The sequence below is a fragment of the Lipotes vexillifer genome, unplaced genomic scaffold (assembly GCF_000442215.2).
Source record: "Lipotes vexillifer unplaced genomic scaffold, Lipotes_vexillifer_v1.1 scaffold837, whole genome shotgun sequence".
NCBI lineage: Eukaryota > Metazoa > Chordata > Mammalia > Artiodactyla > Lipotidae > Lipotes > Lipotes vexillifer.
Window position 1 is genome coordinate 1,346,099 of NW_006775771.1, and position 27,246 is coordinate 1,373,344.

At 34.4% G+C, this 27,246-nt stretch overlaps 1 protein-coding gene across 1 annotated transcript; it reads right to left on the reverse strand.

Annotated features, from left to right (window-relative positions):
- Nucleotides 1-1,899: 1,899 nt before the first annotated feature.
- On the reverse strand, nt 1,900-25,691 carry USP15 (ubiquitin specific peptidase 15). Its single transcript, XM_007450190.1, has 14 exons — nt 25,483-25,691; nt 23,404-23,562; nt 23,100-23,324; nt 15,690-15,773; nt 15,505-15,599; nt 15,216-15,407; nt 14,191-14,306; nt 13,736-14,008; nt 13,287-13,357; nt 12,825-12,940; nt 12,066-12,215; nt 9,965-10,068; nt 6,119-6,207; nt 1,900-2,344 (listed from the first exon to the last, which is right to left on the reverse strand). Exons 1-14 carry the CDS (start codon nt 25,570-25,572, stop codon nt 2,162-2,164), a joined length of 1,947 nt encoding a protein of 648 aa, XP_007450252.1. The 5' UTR covers nt 25,573-25,691; the 3' UTR covers nt 1,900-2,161.
- Between the last annotated feature and the right edge of the window lie 1,555 nt (nt 25,692-27,246).

Genomic DNA, 27,246 nt, shown 5'->3' on the forward strand with positions numbered 1-27,246 from the left:
AATGGTCTCTATGGACAACTAGGGTAGAGACAACAATCTAGAGCTAGAAAAAATTTTGTCTTTTCTTTAAACCTCAGAAAAATGGAAATAAAGTTTGCTAGTTGGTAGGTAGCAGAAAGACTGCAAACTCTGTGAGCACAGGGATATTTGTTTACTGCTAAATCTCAAGACTCTAGATTAGTAGGTATACAAACAAACATTTGCTCAATGACTAAATATTTAAACTGAAAACAACTTTAAAACATGTCCTTAACAGTAGGATTTACTTAGCTATGACATGCTTTCCTTTCTATTTTTAACTGTATAACTAAAAAGTCTATGGTCACCTACCATAAAATAGAGGATTTTTATTAAAAGATTCAGAGTAAGAAATAAAAGACTAAATAAGGCCTTGAATAGCTTTATTGAAATCTGTATAAATAAACATGCACATTTCAAATGTAAACTCAAGTGAACTCAAGTGCAGACAAAATTTTAACCTCTGTCATGCAGGAGGTTAGTTTACATTTAAAAAAAAAAAAAAGAAAGAAACAAAGAAAAGAAAAGAAAAGAAGAGAAAAAAGGAAAAACCCAAAGCAGCTTTAAAAATACCAGGATGAAAAACCAGCTTTAATATCACGGTATAAAGCAAAGCCATGATCAACATACCTCATTTACCCTGGTCAAATGCATTTCTCTTTCACTTTTAAATGCTAACATAAATAAATAATTTACCAAAATGTGCACTCACAGAGTGAACTTTTATTTACAATACACAATTTATAATCTATTGTATTTGATTAGTTCAAGTGAAGAACATTATACTTTTTGCTTTAATAACAGTGGGACACAAAGCAATTTCTCAGGTAGTCGATATGTGAAATGTGCCCCAGCATTTATTTTCTATTAAAGGCAGTATTGTATGCCAACTGACAATACATTCTTTCAACTAGATCAAAGGGAAAAAGCAGCAAATGAAAAATGTTTCAATGTTCACACATATTTTTGGCATCCTGGATCCTTGAATGTGGTGAACTAAAATAAAATTCAAGGTTTGTATACTTTATATACTGTACAGGTTCTGACTCTGGAACATGCAAATGCCAATTCTCTTGTAACAAGTTACCTTCTGAGAAAAGCTGTAAGGCTATGGTGAATTCCATCAGGAACACACAAAGAAAGTTAACAGACCTACCTGTAAAGCCAATTGTCCATTAGTGATTTAAAGGCCAGTATATGAAAAAAAATTCTCATCTAAGCTTGATGTAATTATTACTATGGATACAGAATACTATTAAGTTTGTCCTTATATTACAATACTTGGGAGAGCTGAAAGTTGCCAAATTACCAAAAAATGGGGTAGAGAAAAACAGACAGCCAAAATTTTAATTTTGGACCAACACCAGATTAAAGATACGCATTTTAAAGTAAGTCAAAAAGAATTTGAATATCTAGGGATAGATCCCAATAGCAGTAAAAAATACTTACATTTAACTGAAAAGTGACTTTCGATGAAGTGTGAAATCTAGAACCTGTTTCCACAGTAGTAATAAGATGAACATAACATTCTGGATTTTTTATGATACTACAAAAGGAAATAACTTTTTCAAGATTATTTCTTGTATCATGATTTGGTTTTATAACAGGCCGACATTGACTACCAGGTAAAGATTTGAAAATTTGGTTTTCCAAGAATACTACTGCAGTATTTATGCCACATGGATACCGCAGCTAAATATCATAGTAGTATATGTGGCAGCTTAATGCACATGAATTAATTATCCAAAAACTAAGTTCAGCCAGTTTTCTTGCAGTATTATTTGAGCAAAATAAATGACCAACATCCACAAATTTAACGTTTGTCATCAATTAACTCACATCCAAAAAATTAAAGAAAACATAATTCATCAAAACAGCAGCAAACTTAAAAGGGATTTATTTGTGATTTCCTATATATATTTAGCTTGTAATTACAAGACTGTAAATGTATTAAGAGACAATTTCTGTTAAAGTTTTCATTGTGTTTCACTTCAAGTACTGCACAAGTTAAAATCTGATAAAGGATTTACATTCAGTTATCTGAAACTCCCCATCTCAGACTTTTGTTTAATGTGGTGGGTAAATTCATCATTTTGATACCACCAGCAGGAAAGTCTCTCTTTTATGGCTTGTAGGACTTTCATTAGTTAGTGTGCATACAGTTTTCGTTTTCTATATCATTGTCATTATCATTGCTATCTTCATCACTTTCTAATGGGATGCCTGTGGCAGCTGAAGCACCTTTAGTTTCTCGGTCAAGAGGAAAAAAGCCAGTTCCACTGAAAGTGTCTTGCCTCTGGTAGAAGAGTACATATGCTGCTTTGGACTGTTAAAACAAACAAAAAAAAGAATGTTAAAATCGTTATGATTCTTAAAGGTTACGTTAAATACAGTATGAATTTTTAGCTGGTAACCAATTTTGGTGACAGGACATAAATCAAGAAAACCACACATGGTCAAATGGGGGTTACTAAAACTGAGTAAATATAAGATGACTTCTATATATAAAGGAAAAATGGTCACTGGATTTAACATTTTTATTCTCTTCTAAGTTAGCTGGATAGATAAATAAATCCAACTGTATCACAGATTAACCTAGTTACTCTAAAATGAAATAGAATTCTATGCTTTCTTCCCTCCTGTCTCTAAGGAAAAGGTAAGCTTCTAATAGTAATAACTTCATTCTGTATTTGCTCTAGATTCTAACTCTTCTTACCATCTTAAGGATATTGCTCCATCAATCATCACTGTGTATCTTTAATGAGTCCTTATCTACTGGACTTTTGGGCATAAAAAATACTTAAGTCTTTTCCCATCATAAATCCCTCTCCATTCTACCTCTTCTTCTAGCTGCCATATACCTCTTCCTCTTCCTCACAGCCAGGCTGGAGACAGAAAATCTAATATTCATCATTCACTCTCACGTACACTCCTCAATTCAATGTGACTGCCACAACCATTCTAATGAAATGGCTTTCACCAGGCTCAAAACCCTCCTATTAACAAATTAAATGGATGCCTTTTCAAGCTAATCTTTCTGTAGCATTTAATGCTTTACTACTCCTCTTTCCTGCATTAAAGCATTTTTGGCTTCTGTTACACCACTTTTCCTTAGATCTTCCATCTCTACAGTTTCTTCTACTTTTCTGTGGGCTCTTTAAATCCTGACCTTCAAAAAAACTCATGTTCTGTCCTCAGCCTACTGCTCTTTCTCAATCTGTATCTTCCCATAGGTGACTCATTCGAACCTATGGTTTTAACTGCTACCTAAGACAGACAATTCAGATTTATAACTGAAGCCAGTTCTCACCCTTGAGTTAAGTCACCCTAGTCCTATTAGTCCAATTTCCTAATGGAAATTTCCACATAGCTATTATACATGTATCTCAAACTTCACAGCAAATTTTCTTCCTGCGTTTACTACCTTAGTGAATGTTGAAGAGTCATCTTCATCTTCTCCCTCTCTACATCTTTATATCTAATCTTAAGCAAGTTCTATTATTTCTATCCATTAAGTAGCTCACAAATCCATTCTCCCCTTGTCTATATACTTACTACCACTACTTTAAATTTAGAAGCTCTTGTTGCTTAACTTACATGACAGCCTCCTTTCCTCTGGAGACAATAATGACCTTTCTGCTTCTTTACTCAGTGCCCTCCAACCTGTCTTCTAAAGTGTTCGTAAGACATGTTAAGATGCATATTTAATAATGTTCTTCTATTACTTAACAACCATCCAATACTTCTTACAAACTTTAAGAAAAGGTCTAGGGCTTCCCTGGTGGCGCAGTGGTTGAGAGTCTGCCTGCCGATGCAGGGGACACGGGTTCGTGCCCCTGTCCGGGAAGATCCCACATGCCGCGGAGCGGCTGGGCCCATGAGCCATGGCCGCTGAGCCTGTGCGTCCGGAGCCTGTGCTCCACAACGGGAGAGGCCACAACAGTGAGAGGCCCGCGTACCACACACACACAAAAAAAAGGTCTAAACAACGAAAAATGTCATCTTTCTTGATCTGAGTTCTAGGTTTAGCCCCAGCCTAATTTCTGCTCCATATCCCCAACAAGAGTCTTTCCTTTCAGTAACACCAGATTATTTGCTGTTCCCCTAAATGCTATATTCTGTCATGCCTCCTTGCTTTTGTAGGTACTGTTCTTTTTGCCTAGAATACCTTTGCATCTTTTGCCTCATTTACCACTATTTGTATCTGTAATTCAGGTCAAACACCACTTTCTCTATGCAAACTTCCCTGCACGGGCCCTGTCTCCTTAAACCCCAGATCAGTTGAGACAGATGCCTCCAACCTATACAGCCAAGATGCTTAATAGTAATTATCATATACAATTGTCAATTCATTTCTCATCACCTTTAGATTGTAAGCCTCTTGAAATCACAGATAGCTGTATTTTAACCTTGTTTAGAATAAAGTGCTATATATAGAAGGTACTCAAGTACCTGTTGACTAAATGAAGAATTGTCATTGTTAAAATGTAAGGTATGGGGCTTCCCTGGTGGCACAGTGGTTGGGAGTCCGCCTGCCGATGCAGGGGACACGGGTTCGTGCCCCGGTCCGGGAAGATCCCACATGCAGCGGAGCTGCTGGGCCCATGAGCCATGGCCACTGAGCCTGTGCTCTGCAACAGGAGAGGCGACAGCGGTGAGAGGCCCGCGTACCGCAAAAAGTCATGATATAAGAATAAAAGACAGTAAGGTAAAATTCACTTACTGTATATAAACAAGATATATTATTTATTTGAAAGCAAGATTAGGGCAGTGTTGTCAAATAGACTTTGAAGGACAATGTAGGCCACTTCAGGATGTTTTGGTTGGTAGATTAAAAAGGAGAACAGAATTGAAAAGTGAGGGATATGATATGAAATTAGAAGTCTAAATATAAACTGAAAATGTAGTTAACTTAGGCATATACACATTTTAAAAAATATTAAAATATTAAGAGTTCAAAAGTCTTTTTGTTCTTTGTTACAGCTGTAGGGAGATAAGCAATGGTACATAATTTAATATATAAATATATATAAATTATATACACATATATAGATAAAAATATGAAACATCTACAGAGAAACAATTCAAAATAATTTCATATCTGTTCATCCAATGACCAATTAAAACTATGCCAGTAATTGGGCTCAGAAGTTTATTAATTTATTAAATTGAACAATTTTAGTTGAAGACTTTTAAAGCATTATAAACTAAAAAAGTAAAAAACTAGTCTCTGCCCTCAAGGAATATATAATTTGAATCATGAAATAAAGTAAAGCAGTCAGTGCTCCCCAACATCAACAGAAAACCTCTGTATAGGAAGTATCATCACATAAGCAAATACCTTAATTCTCATACTTTGTAATACTGTCATCAATAAGTAAAATATACAGAAAGGCAAAATTTATAGAATAATAAATTCTTATCAAGCAATTCTTAGTTTTCTTCTTAGAACATACTAGTCATCTGTTCATCAATCAATATCTGATAATAAAAATGTGCTCTGATGGGAAACAAAACAAATGCCAATATTTTGGCTCCAGCTGTGGCTGATAAACTGATGCACGTGTGACTAGACGTAACTTCCTAATTTTTCTATTCGGAAAACATCAAAGTAACAAATACACAGCATTAATTTTTTTAAAATCTGTAATTTGTTTTATATAACTATATCATTTTGAGTTTGAATATGTAATTGTCAGAAAGGATAATCTAAAGGTTATCCTTTAGATTGTAAGCCTCTTGAAATCTTTAAGGGTAAGGCCCTTAAAGATTTGGGTTTTTTTTCTACTTTAGCATTCTGACTTTAAGCAGTCAATGTCTAGAATGTCTGAGCCTATTTTTCAGGGGAAAATGTAATATTTTCATTAGAACTCCCCAGTTTTCATGTTGAAAACCAGAAAAATTTTCATGTTTCAACTTATGCTTCTGTTAGTGGGCAAATTTAGTAGACAGATTTCCACTTAGAGGACAATTTTATGTTTCTTTAAAGCAGAGCAAGTCTCTCACCTATTAGAATTGCTAGAATATAGACTATAGTGTTCCATGGGCCCCTTTTAAAACAGTAGATTCCTTGATTTTCAGGAATAAAAGACACACTTACCACAATCTGGTCTTCAGATGCAGTTGAGACACTACTGTCATCAAAGTAGTACCATTTTCCATCATCTTTATTTTTGGCGAAAGCAGTATCTAATGAAAAAATATAATCGCTTCTGTGACTTAAATGAGCTGTGGTTTCCTGGGAGGGAAACCTCAAAACTTTAAAACCATCTAATATAGGGAATACCTATTAAAATTACATGATAATCATCTATATAAGGCCTGTCTATCATGTATTTAACTGATTCCAATCATTAAAGGTTTTTAGAATAATTTCCTACAAACTAGAAGCCTACGATACTTTCATATAAGTTGAAATATCTGACTTTTTTCATCCCAGGGACAAACAGGACAGATTTATTATTTTTTAATTCACAGAATAACAATACTAATGACAATAACTGGTGATTAACACTTATGTAGTGCTTCTGGTGTATCAGGCACAGTGCTATGCACTTTACATGTATTATCTCGAAAGAAGGTACTATCATTACTATTCTGATTTTAGAGATGGGGAAAGGGAGGCATCAAGAGAAGTTTAATTCGTCCAACAGTATAGCGGTTAGGTAGCAGAGTTAGGATTTAAACTCAGGCCTGTTTCTGATTCCAAAGTTTGAATTTTCAACCAAAATTTAAATTTTCTATGACTAATACTTTTCCAACAATATTACCTCATTGATTTGTAGAGGTTTTTACACCAGAATCTTTTCCAGTCTTTAACAAAAGTACAGAGCAAAGGAAAGGTAAAAAACAATCAACTGATCTGCACAAATTTTAAAGATCTACTTTATCTTTAAGTTAAAAAAAAAATGCCCACTTCTGCCATCCATACTTTGTATAAACTATCCAGTAACTGAGGAAACAAAGTTGCAAAATGTACTCAAAACAATTATTTGCTGTCATAGTTTCTAAAAAATGACTTTATAGGCTTTGTCTTCTAAATAGTTCTACCCCTCTTAAACGAAATTATTGTTCTTCTGGGTGGAGCCCATTATGGGTTATAAATTTGTCAATCTGAAATCAAGACCACCACACTCCCAAATTTAAAGAAACATATTTTCAGACCAATAAGTCTGAAAATAAAAAGATAATATTTAACAATAATATAGATTTATAAGAGACAAATCTAACAAAAAGGCACACAGAGTTTGCAAAGAAATCATGGTATCAAAAGAAAGCTAAATTAATATTTGTAATTCTGAGAAAAAGACAAAACGATAAATGAATGTCAAATTCTGGTAAAAGGAACAATAGAGAAAGAAGAGCTACCCATTTTAAACATAAATGCAACTAATAATGCAAAAGAATTAATAAAACTGTTAGAAGAAACAGATAAATCAACACTTCAGTAGGAGTCCTGACAAATTCCTCTCAGAAAAAGAATGAACATCAAAAATAACCAGAGATAGTAATGATTTGAATACAACTGATCAGATTAACTGTAACGGAAATATAGAACTCTATGTTTAAATGGGGAATATGTATGCTTTTCAAGTACACAAACATTTAAGGAACAGACCATATATTAAGCCCCATGGAAGCCTTAATAAACTCCTAGGATTAATATAATATAGATAATGCCCTTAAATGCTATGAAATAAAATTAAAATTAAGAAACAAAGGAGAGCTTTATAAAACCATATATTTGAAAAAGCATATGATGAGATAATCTTGGGATAATCAGAAAATTATACAGGAAAATAAAGACATATATAGAATTGAAAGACAATGAATACTACATTTCAATATTTATGGAATAGTGATAAAGGAATATTTAAAGGGAAATTTACAGCTTTAATTATGGCCTTCAATAGAGGGGAACAAAAGGAAAACAAAAAGTTAATAAGCATTCAACACAAGAAGCTGGAAAAAGAGAAACAGAGCAAACCCAAATTAACAAGAAGAAAAATATACCAAAGGGAAGAGAAGAAATCAATGAGATAGAATACATACATGTATAACAATAAGAAAAATGTAATAAAATAGAAAGCTAATTCTTTGACAAGACAGAAAAGAACAAAAAAGGGACAAAAATACAGCACAAAGGCTTCCCTGGTGGCACAGTGGTTGAGAGTCCACCTGCTGATGCAGGGGACACGGGTTCATGCCCCGGTCCAGGAAGATCCCACATGCTGCGGAGCGGCTGGGCCCGTGACCCATGGCCGCTGAGCCTGTGCGTCTGGAGCCTGTGCTCCGCAATGGGAGAGGCCACAACAGTGAGAAGCCCGCATAACGCAAAAAAAAAAAAAAAAAAAAGAAACTATGCTGGGAACTTTAATGCACTTCACCTTTACTGCAAAGGAGGTTTTATTATTACATCCTTTCACCAGTGAGAAAACTGAGCCTGGGAGGTTCTGTGACTTTTCAAGGTCATGCTGCCAGAACCCACATGCAAAGCTCTGGATGTTCTGGTGCTTATTTACTTGTCTCTCACTGCTTAAAGTATCTTTTTGTACTTTGTTCTCTAATTTTAGCCACAATGAACTCTTCAAGTTCTCAAAGGGTCAATAACCATCTCTTACCTTGCTTTTGCACACAAACTGGACTTCTATCTGAAAAACTGTTAGCCTCTCCCCCTCATTTTTTAAAATTTATTTATTTATTTTTGGCTGTGTTGGGTCTTCGCCTCTGTGCGAGGGCTTTCTCCAGTTGTGGCAAGCGGGGGCCACTCTTCATCGCGGTGCGCGGGTCTCTATCACGGCCTCTCTTGTTGCGGAGCAAATACAGCACAAGAGTATTACAAACAACTACTCTCAAATATATTGGAAAACATACATTTTTAGAAAAATGGAGAATGCCAAAATGTACACATTTTGGAAGAAGAAAACTGAATATACTTCAGTAAGCATGACATAAATAGAAAAATTTACGACTGTAAAGCCCAGATAGTTTTACAGGTGAATTCTACTAGACTTTCATAAATAGTTAATTCCTATATTATATACTAGCTGCCCCAGGAAATAGAAAAGGAGTAAAGTATCCCAGCCTGTCTCATTAGGCTAGACTGTAATCTTGATTCCAAAGTAAGAGCAATATAAAAATATTGCAGTATCATTTCATTTATGAATTAAATTTTAACAATCCTAAATAAAATCAGCTAACCAAATCCAACTGGGTATATTAAAAAATACTTCAAGACTAGGATTTATCCCAGAATGCAACGCTGGTTCAACAGAAAAACCTATCAATTGGAGAGCACAGACTGGTATAACCATCCTGGAGAGCCATCTCACAGTACTTTACTCTATAACCCAGCAATCTTACATCTGAGTATGTAGCTCAATGAAATTCTCACGTAGGAGACCATAATGATGTTTATTGCTCTTGTGGTGGTAGAAAGTTAAAGATAATTTGGATGTCCACCATGAAGCGAATAGAGAAAATAAAATATGGTAGATATATAAATCATGAGTGGTTAGAAGCAATGAATTAAATTGACACAAAGTAATATGGAGAAGTCTTAAGTGTCAAGAGAGAAAAGTAAGATCCACAGCAGAGTAACAATCATGTAAATTAACAATGATGCATGATTTAAGAGAGCTCATACATCAAACAAGTTAGAAACGGAAGGGAAAGGAGAATGGGGAAGGACAGGAGCTCTGAATGGACCAGTGACTTCCTGTGCTTTGAACTATGGAGCATGATTAACTCAATCCTCTACTCTTGATGTTAAAAAAAAAAAAAGGTTCAAAAGCTGATTCATCCATTAATCAATATCTATTGAATGACTACTATATGTAAGACACATCTCACATTTTCCCTTTAAGAAGTAATAAATACCTTAAGAAAAAAAGTCTGGAGTTATCAAACACCATGATTTTAGTAAAAAGGTAAACTATCAACTTACAGTGTCCTCCTCCCATCCCTCCATAGTGGTTGGAAACAGCAATCAAATTATAGCGGCAAGGACCTGCATTTGGATTAATTAGGAATTCCGACATATCCAAATCACTGTTTAAAAAAGAGATCAAGTTAGTTTTATGTTTTCCCTAAATGTAATGAATTCTACTCTCCTTTGTCAGTGTTGTTTGACTCTCATTTAAATGTATTCCTATCTATCTATCTATCTATCTCACTAAAGAAATTACTAAGAGCCAAATAACTTTATAAAACAAATTATATAAATACCTTTGAGAGTTGAATGTTTTGGCAAAAATTTTTAGGGATTGAGAATTTAAAAATTATCCAATGATTGTTGTTATTCAGATTAATATTTTCACGCTAATACATTTCTCTCTTAGTATATGAGGAAATACAGACATCACCATTTACCATTTGGGTTCTTTTATTTTTTAAAGCCATTTTCAGAAATGATTTATTTAAGGAAGGATAAAGGGACAGTGAAAAACAACTTTTTAAGAAATTTTATCATAATTTAAATATAAGTATATATTTAAATATAACCCCAATATCTATTCTATATTTTTCAGGTTTTGATGACCTCTGTAACCTAAATGGGTAACATTCTCTGAAATACAACCAACTGTTTATATAATCTAGCATGCATGAAACTGGAATATGACCATTTTATAGCTTATCATTATTTCTGGTTATTCTTCTTGTATTTACATAATTAAAAAGCAATTATGATTCTAAATTTCAAATACAGCTCTAAAAGGTCCTAGCTTATCATTACTTTTGTTTCATCTTGTACTCCCATTTTCAAAATGCTGTATTCTTGAAAACTTTGATGGCTCATAATTTTGTTTTGTTAAAGAGAAAAGTAGCATTTTTTGTTCTATAATTGCAAAACGTTTTCAATTTTAAATTTATAAACACCAATTAGAATAAGCAATCCAAAGAATGTTTTCAATATTACATCACCTATTTCCTTCTAATCACCTCTGCATGCACACACACCTGCCTTCAGTATTTGTTTACTTACTAACTGTATTAAGTAAATTTGGTGCACAAATATCATGAAATATGAAAGAATACTACCAATTTTTTTTTAGCAAAATGGGAGAGTAGCATGTTCTTGTCACAAGATAGCGTGTGATAAAGTCCTGGACTCCATGAATGAAGATACACTATTCCCTTTTTGTCCTTCTGAATTCTCAATTATGTTTAGTGAAAGCTTAAAAGAAAAACAAAAAAGGCTACCAAGATGCTGTCTCCAGACTTCTTTACACATTTTTACAAATAGGATGTCATACTCTGGACGCTGCAATAAGAATACTGAAGGATGACAACAGGGATGACTTACTACACTACTGCATCATCCTCCTTCTAAGCAATTCCATTATTCTGTTTTCACAATTAGTCTTTTTAAAAAAGCATTTAGAAATAATTGAGGATTAATGATGCAATAAGTCCTGGGAAAAAAGAAATCACTAAGATCCCATGAAGTATCTTAGATTTATAAACAGGGTCAGTGAACTCATAAGATAATGTAACATAGAAAGAGTCTTACTGTTTTTTTAAAAAATATATTTTCCCTTTGATCTTTGAAAGATCTCTTAAGAAGGAATAAAAATTGTTACCGATCCACACAAATTGTCAGAAGTACCCAAAAATACACTCAAAAACTGAGATTGGACGCTAAAAAACAAAACAAATGAGCAAATACAACAAAATAGAAACAGACTCACAGATACAGAGAACAAACTGGTGGTTGCCAGAGGGAAGAAGGTGGGGGGATGGGTGAAAAAGGTGAAGGGGATTAAGAGGTACAAACTACCAGTTACAAAATAAGTCAAAGAGACTTAGTATATAGCACAGAAAATATAGTCAGTAGTAGTATAATAATTTTGTATGCTGTGTAAAGTATAAAAACATCAAATCACTATGCTGTACACATGAAACCAATATAATATTTAAAGTCAACTATATGTAAAAGTAAATAGACAAAAAAAAAAACAAACCCCTAAAGTTTGGGTGCAAAGTTACCTAATGTCTAAAAAAAAGCTAGAGGTGCCCAATGTTTATGAAGCACAATCAGAACTTACTTGATAGGAAAATCAACTAAGGTATCCAACTTGTCTCTCATGTATCGACTGTAAGAAAATCGCTTGAGATGTACCACAAGTACTGGAGGCAGGGACCATAAATCTAATTTCTTTGTGGCTTGCTGATGTTCTTTACAATTTGGACAATACCTACAAATAAAAAGAAATATTTAAAGCTTGTTAGAGATAATATTAGGTAATGCCTAATATATAACAGATAGGAACTTCTATTATTTTTATCATCAATACATTTTCCAAATAGATTTAACTATTAAAAATGAATATGTAAATAAGTATTCAAAGAAATAATGAGGGCTAGATTATTTACATTACAGTATGCTAAAAAGACATGGATGTATTATAAAACTGTGCTGAGATACAGGCATTAGAAAAATCTCAAAACTTCTAGACTCTAATGGAATTAGTAATACCACAAAACATATTGTGATTTTCCTAAAAAAGCTTCTCTTGAAATAGCTGCACAGCTAAAAGTTCTTGGGAAAATGTAACTAAAATTAATTATTCACAGTGAAATGGCTTTTATGGAAAATATCGTAACAAAATTAAAGCTTAACATTATAATAATGCTTTTAAAGGCATTTTCATCCTTCTTAATACATTATTAGCATATAAAGAAATGCTTATTGTTAAAAATATCAAAGGGAATTTAAATATCACTTTTTCAATTTGATGTACCACATACCTCAGTATAAATCCTTAAAAAATAATTAGAAACAATTATTTAATATTGTCTCTTACCAGGGATCTTCAGCACCCAGCTTTTCTTTTGTTGTAAAAAGCTCAATGCAATCTTTTAATTTCACAAAGGGTTTTTTAGGAGGTTTGTATTCCACACTTTCATGTTTTTCAAAATCCTAAAGAGAAGTATTTCTTGAGTTAAGAAAACAAATGAAACAAAACTTATTTTAGTGATACCATATTACTATGAATAGTAATGAAAAACTCCTAAATGTTCTCAAAAAAATCAAAGCTTATTTCAGCTGAGATTTACACTACACTTCTAATAATTCCTGTATACACACCTATATGGACAACGAGGAAGTTTAAACAGAAAGCAGTTTCAAAACCAACAAGCCTTTTCTCTTTTAGCACATAACCAATTTTTTACTGCAAAATAAACATAGTTGGTAGAAGCAAAAGAGTGTAACAAAACAGTGTGATCAACAGGGAAAGATAAAGAAGGAATGATTGATGACTTACCTCAGCAGCATTTTCATCAAAATATCTTTTTTTCAAATCAGGATCCCAATCCAAAGCAAGAAAAGATCTTTCTAAGGTGGAAAACATATTTTTTCTTTAAGATTTAATATGCCTTAATGTTAAAAACTAATATATTTTAATGTTAAGATATATACCAGAATAAACAAATAGCAGTCTCTTCTACTTGCACTAGGTGATCAGGGTAAATAGCTGTTTCCAAGCCATTAAGATATTTTAGAGCTAAAAAAAACTTAAGCATAAGTCCAACCTTCATTTAATAAATGCCGACATGTGTTTTAGTATACTTAGAAATGAAGGCTTTTCATTTAAAAATGTAGATAGATACATAAATGTTATTTTTCATGATAGTGTTGAATTTCATGGTTTCACCTAAAAAAAGTAACATGCACTCAAGTTTAGTGTTTAAGCCATTTTCCACAAATACTTACCATCTAGCCTAAGCTGCCTATCATCAAATCTTATATGCCTGGTATCATCTTTGATGTAGTTGATATCAGTATTGCCTAAGTTGTTGAACTGGAATGTAAACAATCGTTTTTTGTGTCCCATGAGTTGACCTTTGCAAGTTTCCTCAGTACATAATCCATTTTCAGAATCATTATCTCCTCCAACTGAATCTTCAGACTGACTGTTTTCATTCTCAGAGGGAAGTTCTTGATCCTGGCTGGATTCATCATCTGGCTCATCTGTTTCCATTTCACCTAAAATTAGATATTAGAAATCTTTAAATAAACCCAATGTTACATTTAAAACTTATTAATACTAACACTATTTTTCCCAGGCTTGCAAATATTGTTTAGTTCCTTAATCCCCATCCTCTTAATTTTTCTCTGCAGCAATAACCCAAGTGAAAAGTTTTTTCAATTTAACAGGGAAATCTTACTTGGTGAGCCTTCTTCATGTATGCCATTTGGGCCATTCCCATTAATATTTTGGTCCTTACAGCAGTGTAGGGATCCTTCAGTTTCTTCAGAGTCAGTAGATATTTTGACATATCGGCTTAAATAAAATCAGAAATCAAACAAGTTCAGTTCTATAAAGGCAAAAACTTAAAAAAAGGTTTTTCATTCTTTCAATAAAACAAAACCTCTAAATACAATTAACAGTGGTCATTAGTGGATTCAATGATAAATTCAAACTCCAGATATGATACCGTAATCATTTGTGTTTGACTGTCTTTATAAAAATAAGTTAATTTGTTACTTCTAGGGTTTTAACATCTTTCTTTTATATGTTAAAAGTTTGTGGCAAATAATTTCTTGACATAAAATTATTTTATAAAGATCCTCATTTAGATGATATATATATATTATTGCTAAGACCACTTATAGTTTATAATGCCATCTTTATGTATGGTTTATGGGACTACAATATTTAAATAGGTATGCAAGAAAGAAAACTAAATATGTTAGCTATAACGGATAAAAGAAAGGGAGCAAATGGCATTCTTGATTACGTTATAATTCAAATCAAGGTTTTAGGAAAACAAAAAGGTGTTGCCTTGCAAAAGGATCAACCATGAAAGTTTATCCTTTTAAATAAAAATATTTATTAGTATGAGTTCTTGTTATCAGTATGAGCACGGTGTATAAAGAAATGAAGCATATGACATTTGTTATGATTTCAGAGTGCAAACATGATAAATTCCTATCTTCTTCCAACTGTAAACTTTTGGTGTAAAACAACTAAAAGAATTTATGCTTCCTGGGTTTAAAATTACCTCAGGAATGTGGTTTACATGATCAAGAAACTGGATTAGACTATAATGTGATTTCTTACATTGCTACCCATCTAAACAAAGCTGAAATAATACAGACAACTAATTATATTCTGATAGTACCTTGCATGTTTACTTTTATTAGCTATTTAATATTTTATTTTGTTAATGTAGAATTGTTTGGCACTTACCACATTCTCACAAGCAGAAGATTATAGAGTTTATCTTCGGTGTTGTTTCTTGGTACAGCCATAAGAAAAGGCTGTCCAAAAAGTGAAGAACCAGTATGGTGGGTGTAACTTGAGTGTCTAAATTTTTCTCTCAGGCAAACAGGAATAATCACATGCTCTGTATCTTCTGTTCTATTGATGTTAATCTCAAACCTACAAGGATAAAATTGACTATAAACTCTGAAAATTTTATGATATTTCTTTTCAATTTTTTCTCAAGTAATATTTGCACAATAGATTTCATACTTACACATAAATATCATCCCGTTCCATAATACTACTAAGGTTTTCATCCATTGCAAATATTCTGTGAAATCTATGATTGTATATATCAGTAACTATCATCTAAAAGGAAATAAATTTCTATTAAGCTGGTTTTACAACAGTGAAAAACTAAACTCCAACTTACATACTTTAAACCCAGAAACATCCTACCTTATCTGCAGGTACTCCTGACAAAGCAGACAACGCTGTACAAAGATCAAGTATGTTTCCAATTTTGGGGACAACCACTTTGTACTAAAATACAAACAAAAAAATATAATACATTTATTACTTTGGAAAATATTCACTAGGTGAGATGGACCTTTTGGTTGCTTCCTCACACTCACGGGGGCATCTGGCTCACCGTGTCTTGTCTCCAATCTTGGCATCATCCTGGGTGACAAAGTCCACATGGATGGTTTATCTTATTGTTCCCTGACTCCTCAATTCAAAGACCTACACTTGCTTCAACTGTAGTTCACTTCTTGGACCTTGCCATCTCCTGCACCACTTCTGACATCTTAGACTCTTAACTGTTTAATCACTATTTACCTTTCCTGGAAACTCATTCTTTCCTATTCTTGGCTTGCACTGACATATCTAGTCCTTCTTATTCTCAATTTTCTCCTAGTTTATCAGCTCCTACTATCTCCATGCCCTTCCACCCCCATGATTCATCCCTTCAACCACTCATTGCAAAAACTTTAATTACTTTGTTATTCAGTTTTATTCTTGCTATACTTTCTCAGAGTTGTTTAGATTGCTGGAGTAAACTGCTCAACTTCAGAGACTGGTGTACTACAGACTCACAGTGCTCAATCTCAACTGATCCTTCAACACCAGCCAGAAATTCTTCTGTGTAGCCTTTATTCGCTTATTCTCTTATTTTTCTCAATAACTATTTAAAATCTTCACCATTTCTTAGGCTTTTAATTTTACCACTTCTCCCCTCACTATCAGCAGAATACCTATTTCACTGAGAAAAATATAGGCTACTGGATAGGAAAATCTCCAACTTACTGTTCCCCTTACAAACTTGAGTCTAAAAGGTCCTTTTCTCTGTCTCTTTTGACACAAGGAAAGAGAATCAGGTGTTACTCTTCCCATTCAAGGCTGACACTGGCATCTATCCTTTTCTGCCCAAAAAAAGGATAGGGGGTCCCCAACCCCGCAGACCAGTACTGTTCCGCAGCCTGTTAGGAACCGGGCCGCACAGCAGGAGGCGAGCGAGTGAAGCTTCCTCTGCCGCTCCCCATCGCTCCCGATTGCTCGCATTACTGCCTGAGCCATCCCCCACCCCATCCCACCCCTGTCTCCGTTCCGTGGAAAACCTGTCTTCCATGAAACCGGTCCCTGGTGCTAAAAAGGCTGGGGACCGCTGCTCTAGAACATAAACACAGCAATTATCCTTTATTTCATTTTATCTTGACGTTTATAAAAGCACTGAACTGTATACAAGTCTCAAAAAACAAAACAGTCTCTCACTGTTTTCTAATAATTTTCCACTAATTATCTCCCTTTCTCCTCTGCTTTATAAATAACCTTGTAAAGTAATGTCTACACTGACTATTGTAACTTCTTTATCTCTCAGTCACTTATTTACCCACTCCTGGCTTTTGCCTTCACCTCTTTATTTAACCTGTTACCAAGGCTGTCAATACTATCATTTAACCAAATCTTTACCAGTCCTTACTTTATTGAACTCTCTGCAGCATTACTGCTGACCACTGCCTCTTTCAAAATTTTCCTCTCCCTATGACACTACACTTCTTATTCTTTAATGTCCTGGTCACACCTTCTTTTGAGTAAAGAACTATCCTCTAGCATTATCCTTCAGAGTTTTATCCTCAGCCTTCTTGATTGTATATGCTTTCCTTAGACTAGGTGACAATATATCCCAGTTTGCTTTGGCGAGTCCTAGGTTAGCCTGATGTCCTGGTATAATTATTAATATGGCCCTTTTTATTTTTAAAACAGTTCTGATTTAGATGATCGTTTGGGTGATCTCATCCTTCTAAGACATTCACTACCATCTTCATAGAGCTCACCACCCAATTTATATCTCAAGCACAGACCTCTCTCCTCTAGTCTACATACATAAACTCAAGGCTTACTGATATCTCTCCTAAATTTTCCTCATGAATCTCAACTTGTCCAATACTAAACACAGATTTAGGTCATGTTAGGCCAACATATCCAATACTAAAATAGGTTTCTTCTTAAAACTTTCTTCCTACATCTCCCATTAAAACAAATAGTACCATTCTCTCTCAGTTCTCCAATTCAATAAACTTGAATACTCTTAATACATTTTCAACTCCAATATTCAACTGATTCTTCTATCTGACTGCCATCCTGACAATTAGCTTAAGAGTTCAAGCCCTTGTCCTCTGTCATCTCCACACTGCAAAAACCTCCTACCTGGTCTTAGTACATCTGATCTAAGCCCCTCCAATCCAATCTGTGCACTAGCCAGAATGTTCTTTCTGAAATACAAATCTGACCACACAATCTCTTTACACTTAATACACTTTAATGGCTCCTTTAGTCTTTTAGGATGAAGTCCAAACTTCCTATGAAAGCATCAAGGTTCTTTGTGATCTAGCTTCTGCTTACCATATTATCTACCTGTAGTTTCCCGAAGTGGGCCACATTCTCTTTTGCCTTCAGCCCTTTGTACGTGTCACTCTCTTGTTCTATATAATACTTTATTCCCAACTTTCATGTGATTAATTTTAAAACCTAATCACCCTTCAGGATTCAGCAAAGGCATCATCACCACTTTGGGTAGGTTATTACTTCTGTATATCCCTACAGCACTCTGTCAGAGCACTTTTCACACTGTATGAAAAGCTTCTTGAGAACAAGGAATAGGAACACCCTTGTACTTCCAGCATCTTGCACAGTATGTGAGTCCAATACATAACACATGTTCAACACAATTACAAATAAACTTCCATGACTCAAATCACCTTCAGTGATGGGAAAACTCATCAAGTGGGCTAACCTGGCTAATTCCCTTTTCCTCTAGAGCTGGTTAAAGCACAGTGTTAATGAGGTGATCATTTTGTATTTAAGTTTTTACTGTCTCCAAGAGGAAAAAAAAAATCCCAATTCCTCTGTGCTGATCACGGCTCTAACCTCCACAAATTTATGTTTCTGGTCACCAAGTGAGAAAAGAGGTAAATTAGTGAAATTCACATTGCTGGAAAAATAATTTAAAACCCAAATTACAGAAGACCATTCAACACATACTTTCCAGGTTAATGTGTAATTTGATTTCAATTTGCTTCTACATAATAGATGTTATATTATTGGCATGGGAAAGTACTATCTTTAACAAATGAGTATAGAGAAATAGAGTACATTTATTTTATGTTGCAATAAATTTTTACTCATTTTTTTATCCTCCTCTCTTATTCCATTATACTCACTGGCATATATTTGTAAAGTTACAAACTAGAGAGGTTAAGGATGTAATTTAGTATTGCTATATCTTCTCTCCATTGAAAAGAATGTTAAAAATCCTGTGCTTCTAAACAAGTGAACAAGTGAGTATCTAAAGGATGTGATTTTAGACATGTGAACATATATGCCCCTGGCCAAAAATAAAAGCAGGTATTTATTAACCTTGCTCATGGATAAGGTCAAGTGCCATGTCTCTCTTGTTCTCTAAAATATTCTCAGCACTGCTGGATGAAATACTGACGTGAAGATACCAGGTTCAATGAGTTCATGAAGCAAACAGATAAATAGCAAAAGAAATGGGTGAAATTTGCATAACTGAGTACATGACTAGTCTCTACCAACTTTAATTATTTTGGATGAAAGTACTATATTTTTATGAATACTTGATATTCTGTGCCCTGTTGACAGTAAACCCAAACACTTCCACTAAATGAATGGTACGATGACAATTTTGTTCAAAGCATACCCTTCACAAAGATTTCATGAACACTGCTATGGACTGAATTCTGTCGTCGCAAAATTCCTATGTGAAGCCCTGACAACCAATGTGATGGTATATGGAGATGGAGCCTTTGAGAGATTTAGATAAGATCATGAAGGTGGGGGCCTCATGATGTGATTAGCATCCTTGTAAGAAGAGACACCAGAAAGCTTGTGCTCCCAGTCTCTCTCCCTGCCCTGTGAGGACACAGCAGAGGAGGTGGTCATCTGTAAGTGAGGAAGAGTCTGCACTAGAAACCACCAGGCTGGCTCTCGTCTTAGACTTCTAGCCTCCAAAACTGTGGGGAAATAAATTTCTGTTGTTTAAGTCCTTCAGTCCATGGTATTTTGTTATGACAGCCTGAGCAGACTAATATGACTAATAGGCTCTAATAAACTGCACTTCTGGCTGGAACCCTAAACTAAGATCTTTAGTAAAGAATCTTCTAAAGTAGGAACTATGTCTGTTTTGTTTACCAGAGCTTTACAGTCAGTAGGTGCCCATTTGAATGAATAAAAGTTTTGAACACTTCTAAGTCATGAGGGTTGGGAATACAAATATTTACGAAGTCCTTTTCTTCAAAGAATTCATGGTCTGGGGACAAAAGTTAAAGTAAACCAAAGGTCATAATAAAAGTTGGTAAGTGCTATAATAGAAATGAGGATAACAAAAGGAAGAAAAGGAACGAAATACTTTTATTAGGGTGGGTCAAGCGTCAGAAAACGATTAACTGATTAATAAAGGGAGAAAATATAGTGTTTTGCTCCATAAATATAAAATAATCCAATTATAACACTAGGCAATGGAATCAGGCAGACAACTGATATTAAGGTCTAGCACAGGGCTCTTGCATAGACTGTTATTTGATAACCCAAACTGTTAAAAGATTAGAACATTACTGAAACAAGTATTTTTAGCCTAACTAAATTTCCACTTCTTTTCCAGGTTCTTAAGATGCCTAAAAATTACAGGTATTTGAATATACCATTGTCAAAACCATTTCCTCTAAGATCAGGAACAAGGCAAGGTTGCCCACTCTTGCCACTATTATTCAACATAGTTTTGGAAGTTTTAGCCACAGCAAACAAACAAAGACAAAGAAATAAAAGGAATCCAAATTGGAAAAGAAGAAGTAAAACTGTCACTATTTGAAGATGACATGAGACTATACATAGAGTCCTAAAGATGCTACCAGAAAACTACTAGAGCTAATCAATGCATTTGGTAAAGTAGCAGGATACAAAATTAATGCACAGAAATCTCTTGCATTCCTATATACTAATAATGAAAAATCTGAAAGAGAAATTAAGAAAACACTCCCATTTACCACTGCAACAAAAAGAATAAAATACCTAGGAATAAACCTGTCTAAGGAGGCAAAAGACCTATATGCAGAAGACTGTAAGACACTGATGAAAGAAATTAAAGATGATGCAAACAGATGGAGAGATATACCATGTTCTTGGATGGGAAGAATCAACATGGTGAAAATGACTATACTATCTAAAGCAATCTACAGATTCAATGCAATCCCTAACAAACTACCAGTGGCATTTTTCACAGAACTAGAACAAAAAATTTCACAATTTGTATGGAAACACAAAAGACCCTGAATAGCCAAAAGCAATCTTGAGAAAGAAAAACGGAGCTGGAGGAATCAGGCTCCCTGACTTCAGATTATATTACAAAGCTACAGTAATCAAGACAGTATGGTACTGGCACAAAAACAGCAATACAGATCAATGGAACAGGATACAAAGCCCAGAGATAAACTCACCCACATATGGTCACCTTATCTTTGATAAAGGAGGCAAGAGTATACAATGGAGAAAAGACAGCCTCTTCAATAAGTGGTGCTGGGAAAACTGGACAGCTACATGTAAAAGAATGAAATTAGAACACTCCCTACTACCATACCCAAAAATAAACTCAAAACGGATTAAAGACCTAAATATAAGGTCAGACACTATAAAATTCTTGGAGGAAAACACAGGCAGAACACTCTGTGACATAAATCACGGCAAGATCCTTTTGACCCACCTCCTAGAGAAATGGAAATAAAAACAAAAATAAACAAATGGGACCTAATGAAACTTAAAAGCTTTTGCATAGCAAAGGAAATCATAAACAAGACGAAAAGACAATCCTCAGAATGGGAGAAAATATTTGCAAATGAAGCAACTGACAAAGGATTAATCTCCAAAATATACAAGCAGCTCAGGCAGCTCAATACCAAGAAAACAAACAATCCAATCCAAAAATGGACAGAAGACCTAAACAGACATTTCTCCAAACAAGATATACAGATTGCCAACAAACACATGAAAGGATGCTCAACATCATTAATCATTAGAGAAATGCAAATCAGAACTACAGTGAGGTATCACCTCACACCAGTCAGAATGGCCATCATCAAAAAATCTACAAACAATAAATGCTGGAGAGGGTGTGGAGAAAAGGGAACCCTCTTGCATTCTTGGTGGGAATGTAAATTGATACAGCCACTATGGAGAACAGTACGGAGGTTCCTTAAAAAACTAAAAATAGAACTACAGTACAACCCAGCAATCCCACTACTGGGCATATACCCTGAGAAAACCATAATTCAAAAAGAGTCATGTACCACAATATTCACTGCAGCACTATTTACAATAGCCAGGACATGGAAGCAACCTAAGTGTCCATCGACAGGTGAACGGATAAAGAAGATATGGTGCATATATACAATGGAATATTACTCAGCCATAAAAAGAAACGAAATTGAGTTATTTGTAGTGAGGTGGATGGTCCTAGAGTCTGTCATACAGAGCGAAGTCAGTCAGAAAGAGAAAAAAAAATTCCGTATGCTAACACATATATATGGAATCAAAAAAAAAAAAGGCAGGGGCAGGACAGGAATAAAGATGCAGATGTACAGAATGGACTTGAGGACACAGGGAGGGCAAAGGGTAAGCTGGGATGAAGTGAGAGAGTAGCACTGACATATATACACTACCAAATGTAAAATAGATAGCTAGTGGGAAGCATCACACAGGGAGATCAGCTTGGTGCTTTGTGACCACCTAGAGGGGTGGGATAGGCAGGGTGAGAATGAGACGCAAGATGGAGGGGATATGGGGATATATGTATACATATAACTGATTCACTTTGTTATACAGCAGAAAATAACACAACATTGTAAAGCAATTATACTCCAATAAAGATGTTAAAAAAATAAATATACCATTATCTTATAATATGAATCAAAATGTATAGCAAGTATTAGTTTCTCTTCCAACAGCCAGTAGGAAAAAAATTACAATGAACATTAAAGAAAGTTTAAGTTGGAAAACTGGGAAATTACTATGTTATTAATCTTTATAAGCTAATATTCATACCAATATTGTAAAATCAAACCACCTCTCATTTTTCTTTGATAAGAAAAAGTCTTTGAGAATTTTGTTTTTACATGACAAATAATGGTACTTTACACATCCCTCACCCTTTCAAGATTCTGCAAAATTGTACTAATTAGTGTATAAAAATCTCTTATGCAAAACAGCTTATTATTATCGAATTGTACTTTAGGCATAAGGACTCAACACTAATCTTTTATAAAAATAACAAATGCAAAGAAATTAATCACTTCCTACCTGCATAGGTTTCGTAAGTGGATCCATTCTAACTAAATAAACTTCCAAGGTACGTTCCTTTTTCATGGGCAATGGAAGTGTCAAGTAACAAAAAGGATCAAATGTTACTGAAATCTTAGCACATTCAGGACAAACTAAAGTTGATTTAAAAAGGCCATGAAATATATCTACTATGATAGAATCATTTCTTTTTAAATGGTTTTCCCAGGCTTCTTCAGCAACTACCTGTAAGGAAAACAGACACATATTACAAAGAGATACCACATTATTATAACAATGGTGACAATAATATGGTTAAATTTACCTTATCTGGTCTTCCATCAGCATCTTTTAACTGTATATATGGTTTTTTCCTAATTCTATTCAAATCCTCATGTAGTCCATCTAATAGGAAAGCTAATAGTTCTTGACAGTCTTGTTGCTGGTATCCAGAGAACTGAGGTGCAAAACGTCCTACCTGTGTCTGTAAGAGAAGCAAAACTATAAAATCAGTTCTAGGGACAAGACTGATTTAAAAAATATATAGTCAATTTTCATTATTCACAGATTCCATATTTGTGAATTCACCTACTTCCTAAAATTTATTTGTAACACTCAAATCAACTTGTGGCACTTTTGCAGTCATATGCAGATATGATAATTACATATGGATAAATACAAGTAAAGAATTACATATCTAAAAATATTTTAATAATGATAACTAATCTGTAAAATAGAAAAGAAATGCTGACCTAAGGAGAGAACATTGAGAAAATATGGTATAGTTTTGTACGAAGGATTGGGAAACACTAAAGACTTAAAATGCAGTAACATTTCTGGGTCACTTGAAAAAAGTACAATGCAAAAAAAAAAAAAAAGTACAATGCTCTCATTTAATTTCTGTGTGTAAAGAGAGGATAAATCTCATAGAGATAAAAAGAATATTCATGTTCATATATAATTTTCCTAGTCTTTGCAGTGCTAAGTATTTTTTTTTTTTTTTTTTGCGGTACGCGGGCCTCTCACTGTTGTGGCCTCTCGCATTGTGGAGCACAGGCTCCGGACGCACAGGCTCAGCGGCCACGGCTCATGGGCCCAGCCGCTCCGCAGCATGTGGGATCTTCCCGGACCGGGGCACGAACCCGTGTCCCCTGCATCAGCAGGTGGACTCTCAACCACTGTGCCACCAGGGAAGCCCAGTGCTAAGTATTTTTTTGATGAGACTGAAAAGAAATGCAAAAGAAAAAAGTCAGATATCAAGGACCTATTTACACATAATTGAGAACATCTTGTAAAATGAAACTAATTGGAATCATGGATAAGGGTTGAGAAATGACTTGTCTGAACTAGTTTGTCCTAAGTTTGGAAAGCTAAGGAAGATAAATGCAGGACTTCTTTTGATTTGTCTTTTATTTTTTAAGAACTAGTACATAGTCAATAAAATGTTGCCCAGTCCATGTTCTATATGAACATCATTTAAGTTGTATAAAAAACGGTTGAGGGCTTCCCTGGTGGCACAGTGGTTGAGAGTCCGCCTGCTGATGCAGGGGACACGGGTTCATGCCCCGGTCCGGGAAGATCCCACATGCCACGGAGCGGCTGGGCCCGTGAGCCATGGCCACTGAGCCTGCGCGTCCGGAGCCTGTGCTCCGCAACGGGAGAGGCCGCAACAGTGAGAGGCCCGCGTACCGCAAAAAAAACACCAAAAAACAAAAAAAACGGTTGAAAACTGCTTATTTTCTTCAAACGATTAAAATTTCTCATAAATCTCACCCATATAATTAATTAGGAAAACTTCAACAATATAAAGCTAAATTTCAGTTCAATTCTTATTTGAATGACAAACTAAATTACTTGAGATTTTAAGAATTAACTACTTCACAAATAAGAGAAAACATAGAAGTTTAAGAATTATATTGAAAATATATTTAATTAATATTTAGTGTTCACTTTGCAGACCAGTTTCATTTCAATAATTTTTCAAACCAATAATGACTCGCAAAATAGAGTTCTTAGAGTTTAATGACATGCCCAAATTTAGTCTTTACATTTGTATAAAATATTTATGTAGGTTTCTTAGAGATGTGCTGTATTCTAAAACAATCTGCAAATGCTCACTGCTGTCTATAGTCATTTTGAACCATACCAGTGTTTCTCAAACTTTATTTCATTATTTCCTTTACCATCCTCCAGAACTCTTTCTGGACAGTTTAAATTAATCATCTATTATGTGCCCCACCCTGAAAATTTAATACCATATATGCTGTGTATGTATTTATGTGCTGAGTCCCTTTGGAGGGCCACAAACCATTGTAATAGTTATGATTTTTTACCCCTTTCCCAAAGATTTTTGTTCTCTTGGATGTGATACAGGCCTTGTTGAAAATGTATTTACCATACTAACCTTAAAGGCTCTTGGTGTGACGTAGCTAAATTTTCCAGACCACATTTGCTTAATCAATTCAGCATAAGATTTAGCTATTTCACCTCTCATTCCTAAGGGATTGTCAAAATTCAGTTCTTCTTGATACTTATCATTCAGGAAATATTCAGTAAGTGGAGGTGTATTGCTCAAACACTGCAAAGAATAAAATATATTTTCAAGTAAAAGAAACCACACGTTAAACATGTTAAAATGTAGAGAGAAACAAAGTGATAATATACAGTGAAAAATTTACATGATGGTCTCTTGCATTAATAAGTAACTGATCAAATAAGCACTCAAATGATGTACTCAACTATTCATTTCCCAAATTTCAAGTCAATTACTTATAGTAAGTGAAAATGCTAATATTTGTTGCTGTAAAATCTGCATTAATTTTAACCACAGCAAACTACTGGTTAACTGGGAGAGAAACTCAGAATTTTCTTTCCTTCTTTTACTTGACTGGTAGAAATTATGGATTGTCTAATCGTCCCAGGCATCTGCAAAGTAGCCTGAGTAGGTAAAAACTGAGACAGAGGGCAAGCAAGAAATGAACTTTACAGAGGTATTTACTGCTTCCATTGTCAGTTCCTTATCATGAAAGAGCAGCCTTCTAAACTTTCCTTTTGGATCCACCATTTTTAGAAGGGAGAGTACAGATCAGCTGAACCTCAGAAAACAAACTTTTATGTGAACTCTGGCTGTGTTCTTACTTCTTCTAGCTCTTCTTTAATAACACAACAATCCAACTTTCCTTTATGGCAAGATTAAAAATTATGAATAAGTTAATTCTCCAGCTCTGTTCCATTTTGAATTAAATAATTTAGGATTTAAAATAAAATAGACGGCGGAGGTAGTTTTTCCACAATATTTTATCTCAAGATGAAATAATTTTTTAAGTTGATAATACCATAAAATGTGACTTCATTTTGAACCGAACATTACTTTATCAAGTAAATGTCTAGAGCCATTAATTAGAACATGTAATGACTGACACAGACATACGGTCATATAGGTTAGCTTTTTTTTGGCTGCAGGAAGATATTTGTCTTGGAGTAAAGTGACAAAGTGCCTTAAGTGAAGCTAGTTGCTTGCACGTAGAGTAGTAGAAACCTGTTCTTATGACAGTTCAGACTTATATTAATGGAAACAGAAGTTTTTCAAAGCTTGCTTACCACTCATATGGAATAAGTTAAATAGTTTTGGTAGCTATGAAAGTTCAGCCTGCTGAGTTCATGCTGATAACTTGGATGCTATAAACTATGACTATATGTCATATACTGTTTGGCTAAAACTCCAAAATTAAGCATATTCAATTCTTAAAAATAGATTACGGTGTTGTATTTTGTGGTTTCAATTATAAATCAATTTATGTGTACTCATGTAGCTATGATATCTATTTTGGAATTTTCTAATAAAACAAATACTGTCCAAACTGGTAGTCTGGCCCTTACCTCAAGGTAAAAGGGAGAACCCTTTATAATATCATGGAACTTATTGTATTATTCTTAGGCAACGAAAATAATATCAACAGTTAAAAAATGTTTGAGGTGGGCTATACAGCCTGTACAGTTATTTACATGTCTTTTTCAACAGTAAAATATTTTATGTGAACAAGAGGTAAGCTACACTGTAGGAAGTAATTAGGGAAGGGAGTTTTTTTCTACCTTTCCTCTTAATTCCTTTTATATCTCAAACTTTCATAATCTTACAGACCTTCTGAGTTTCATTTTCTCTTTTCTT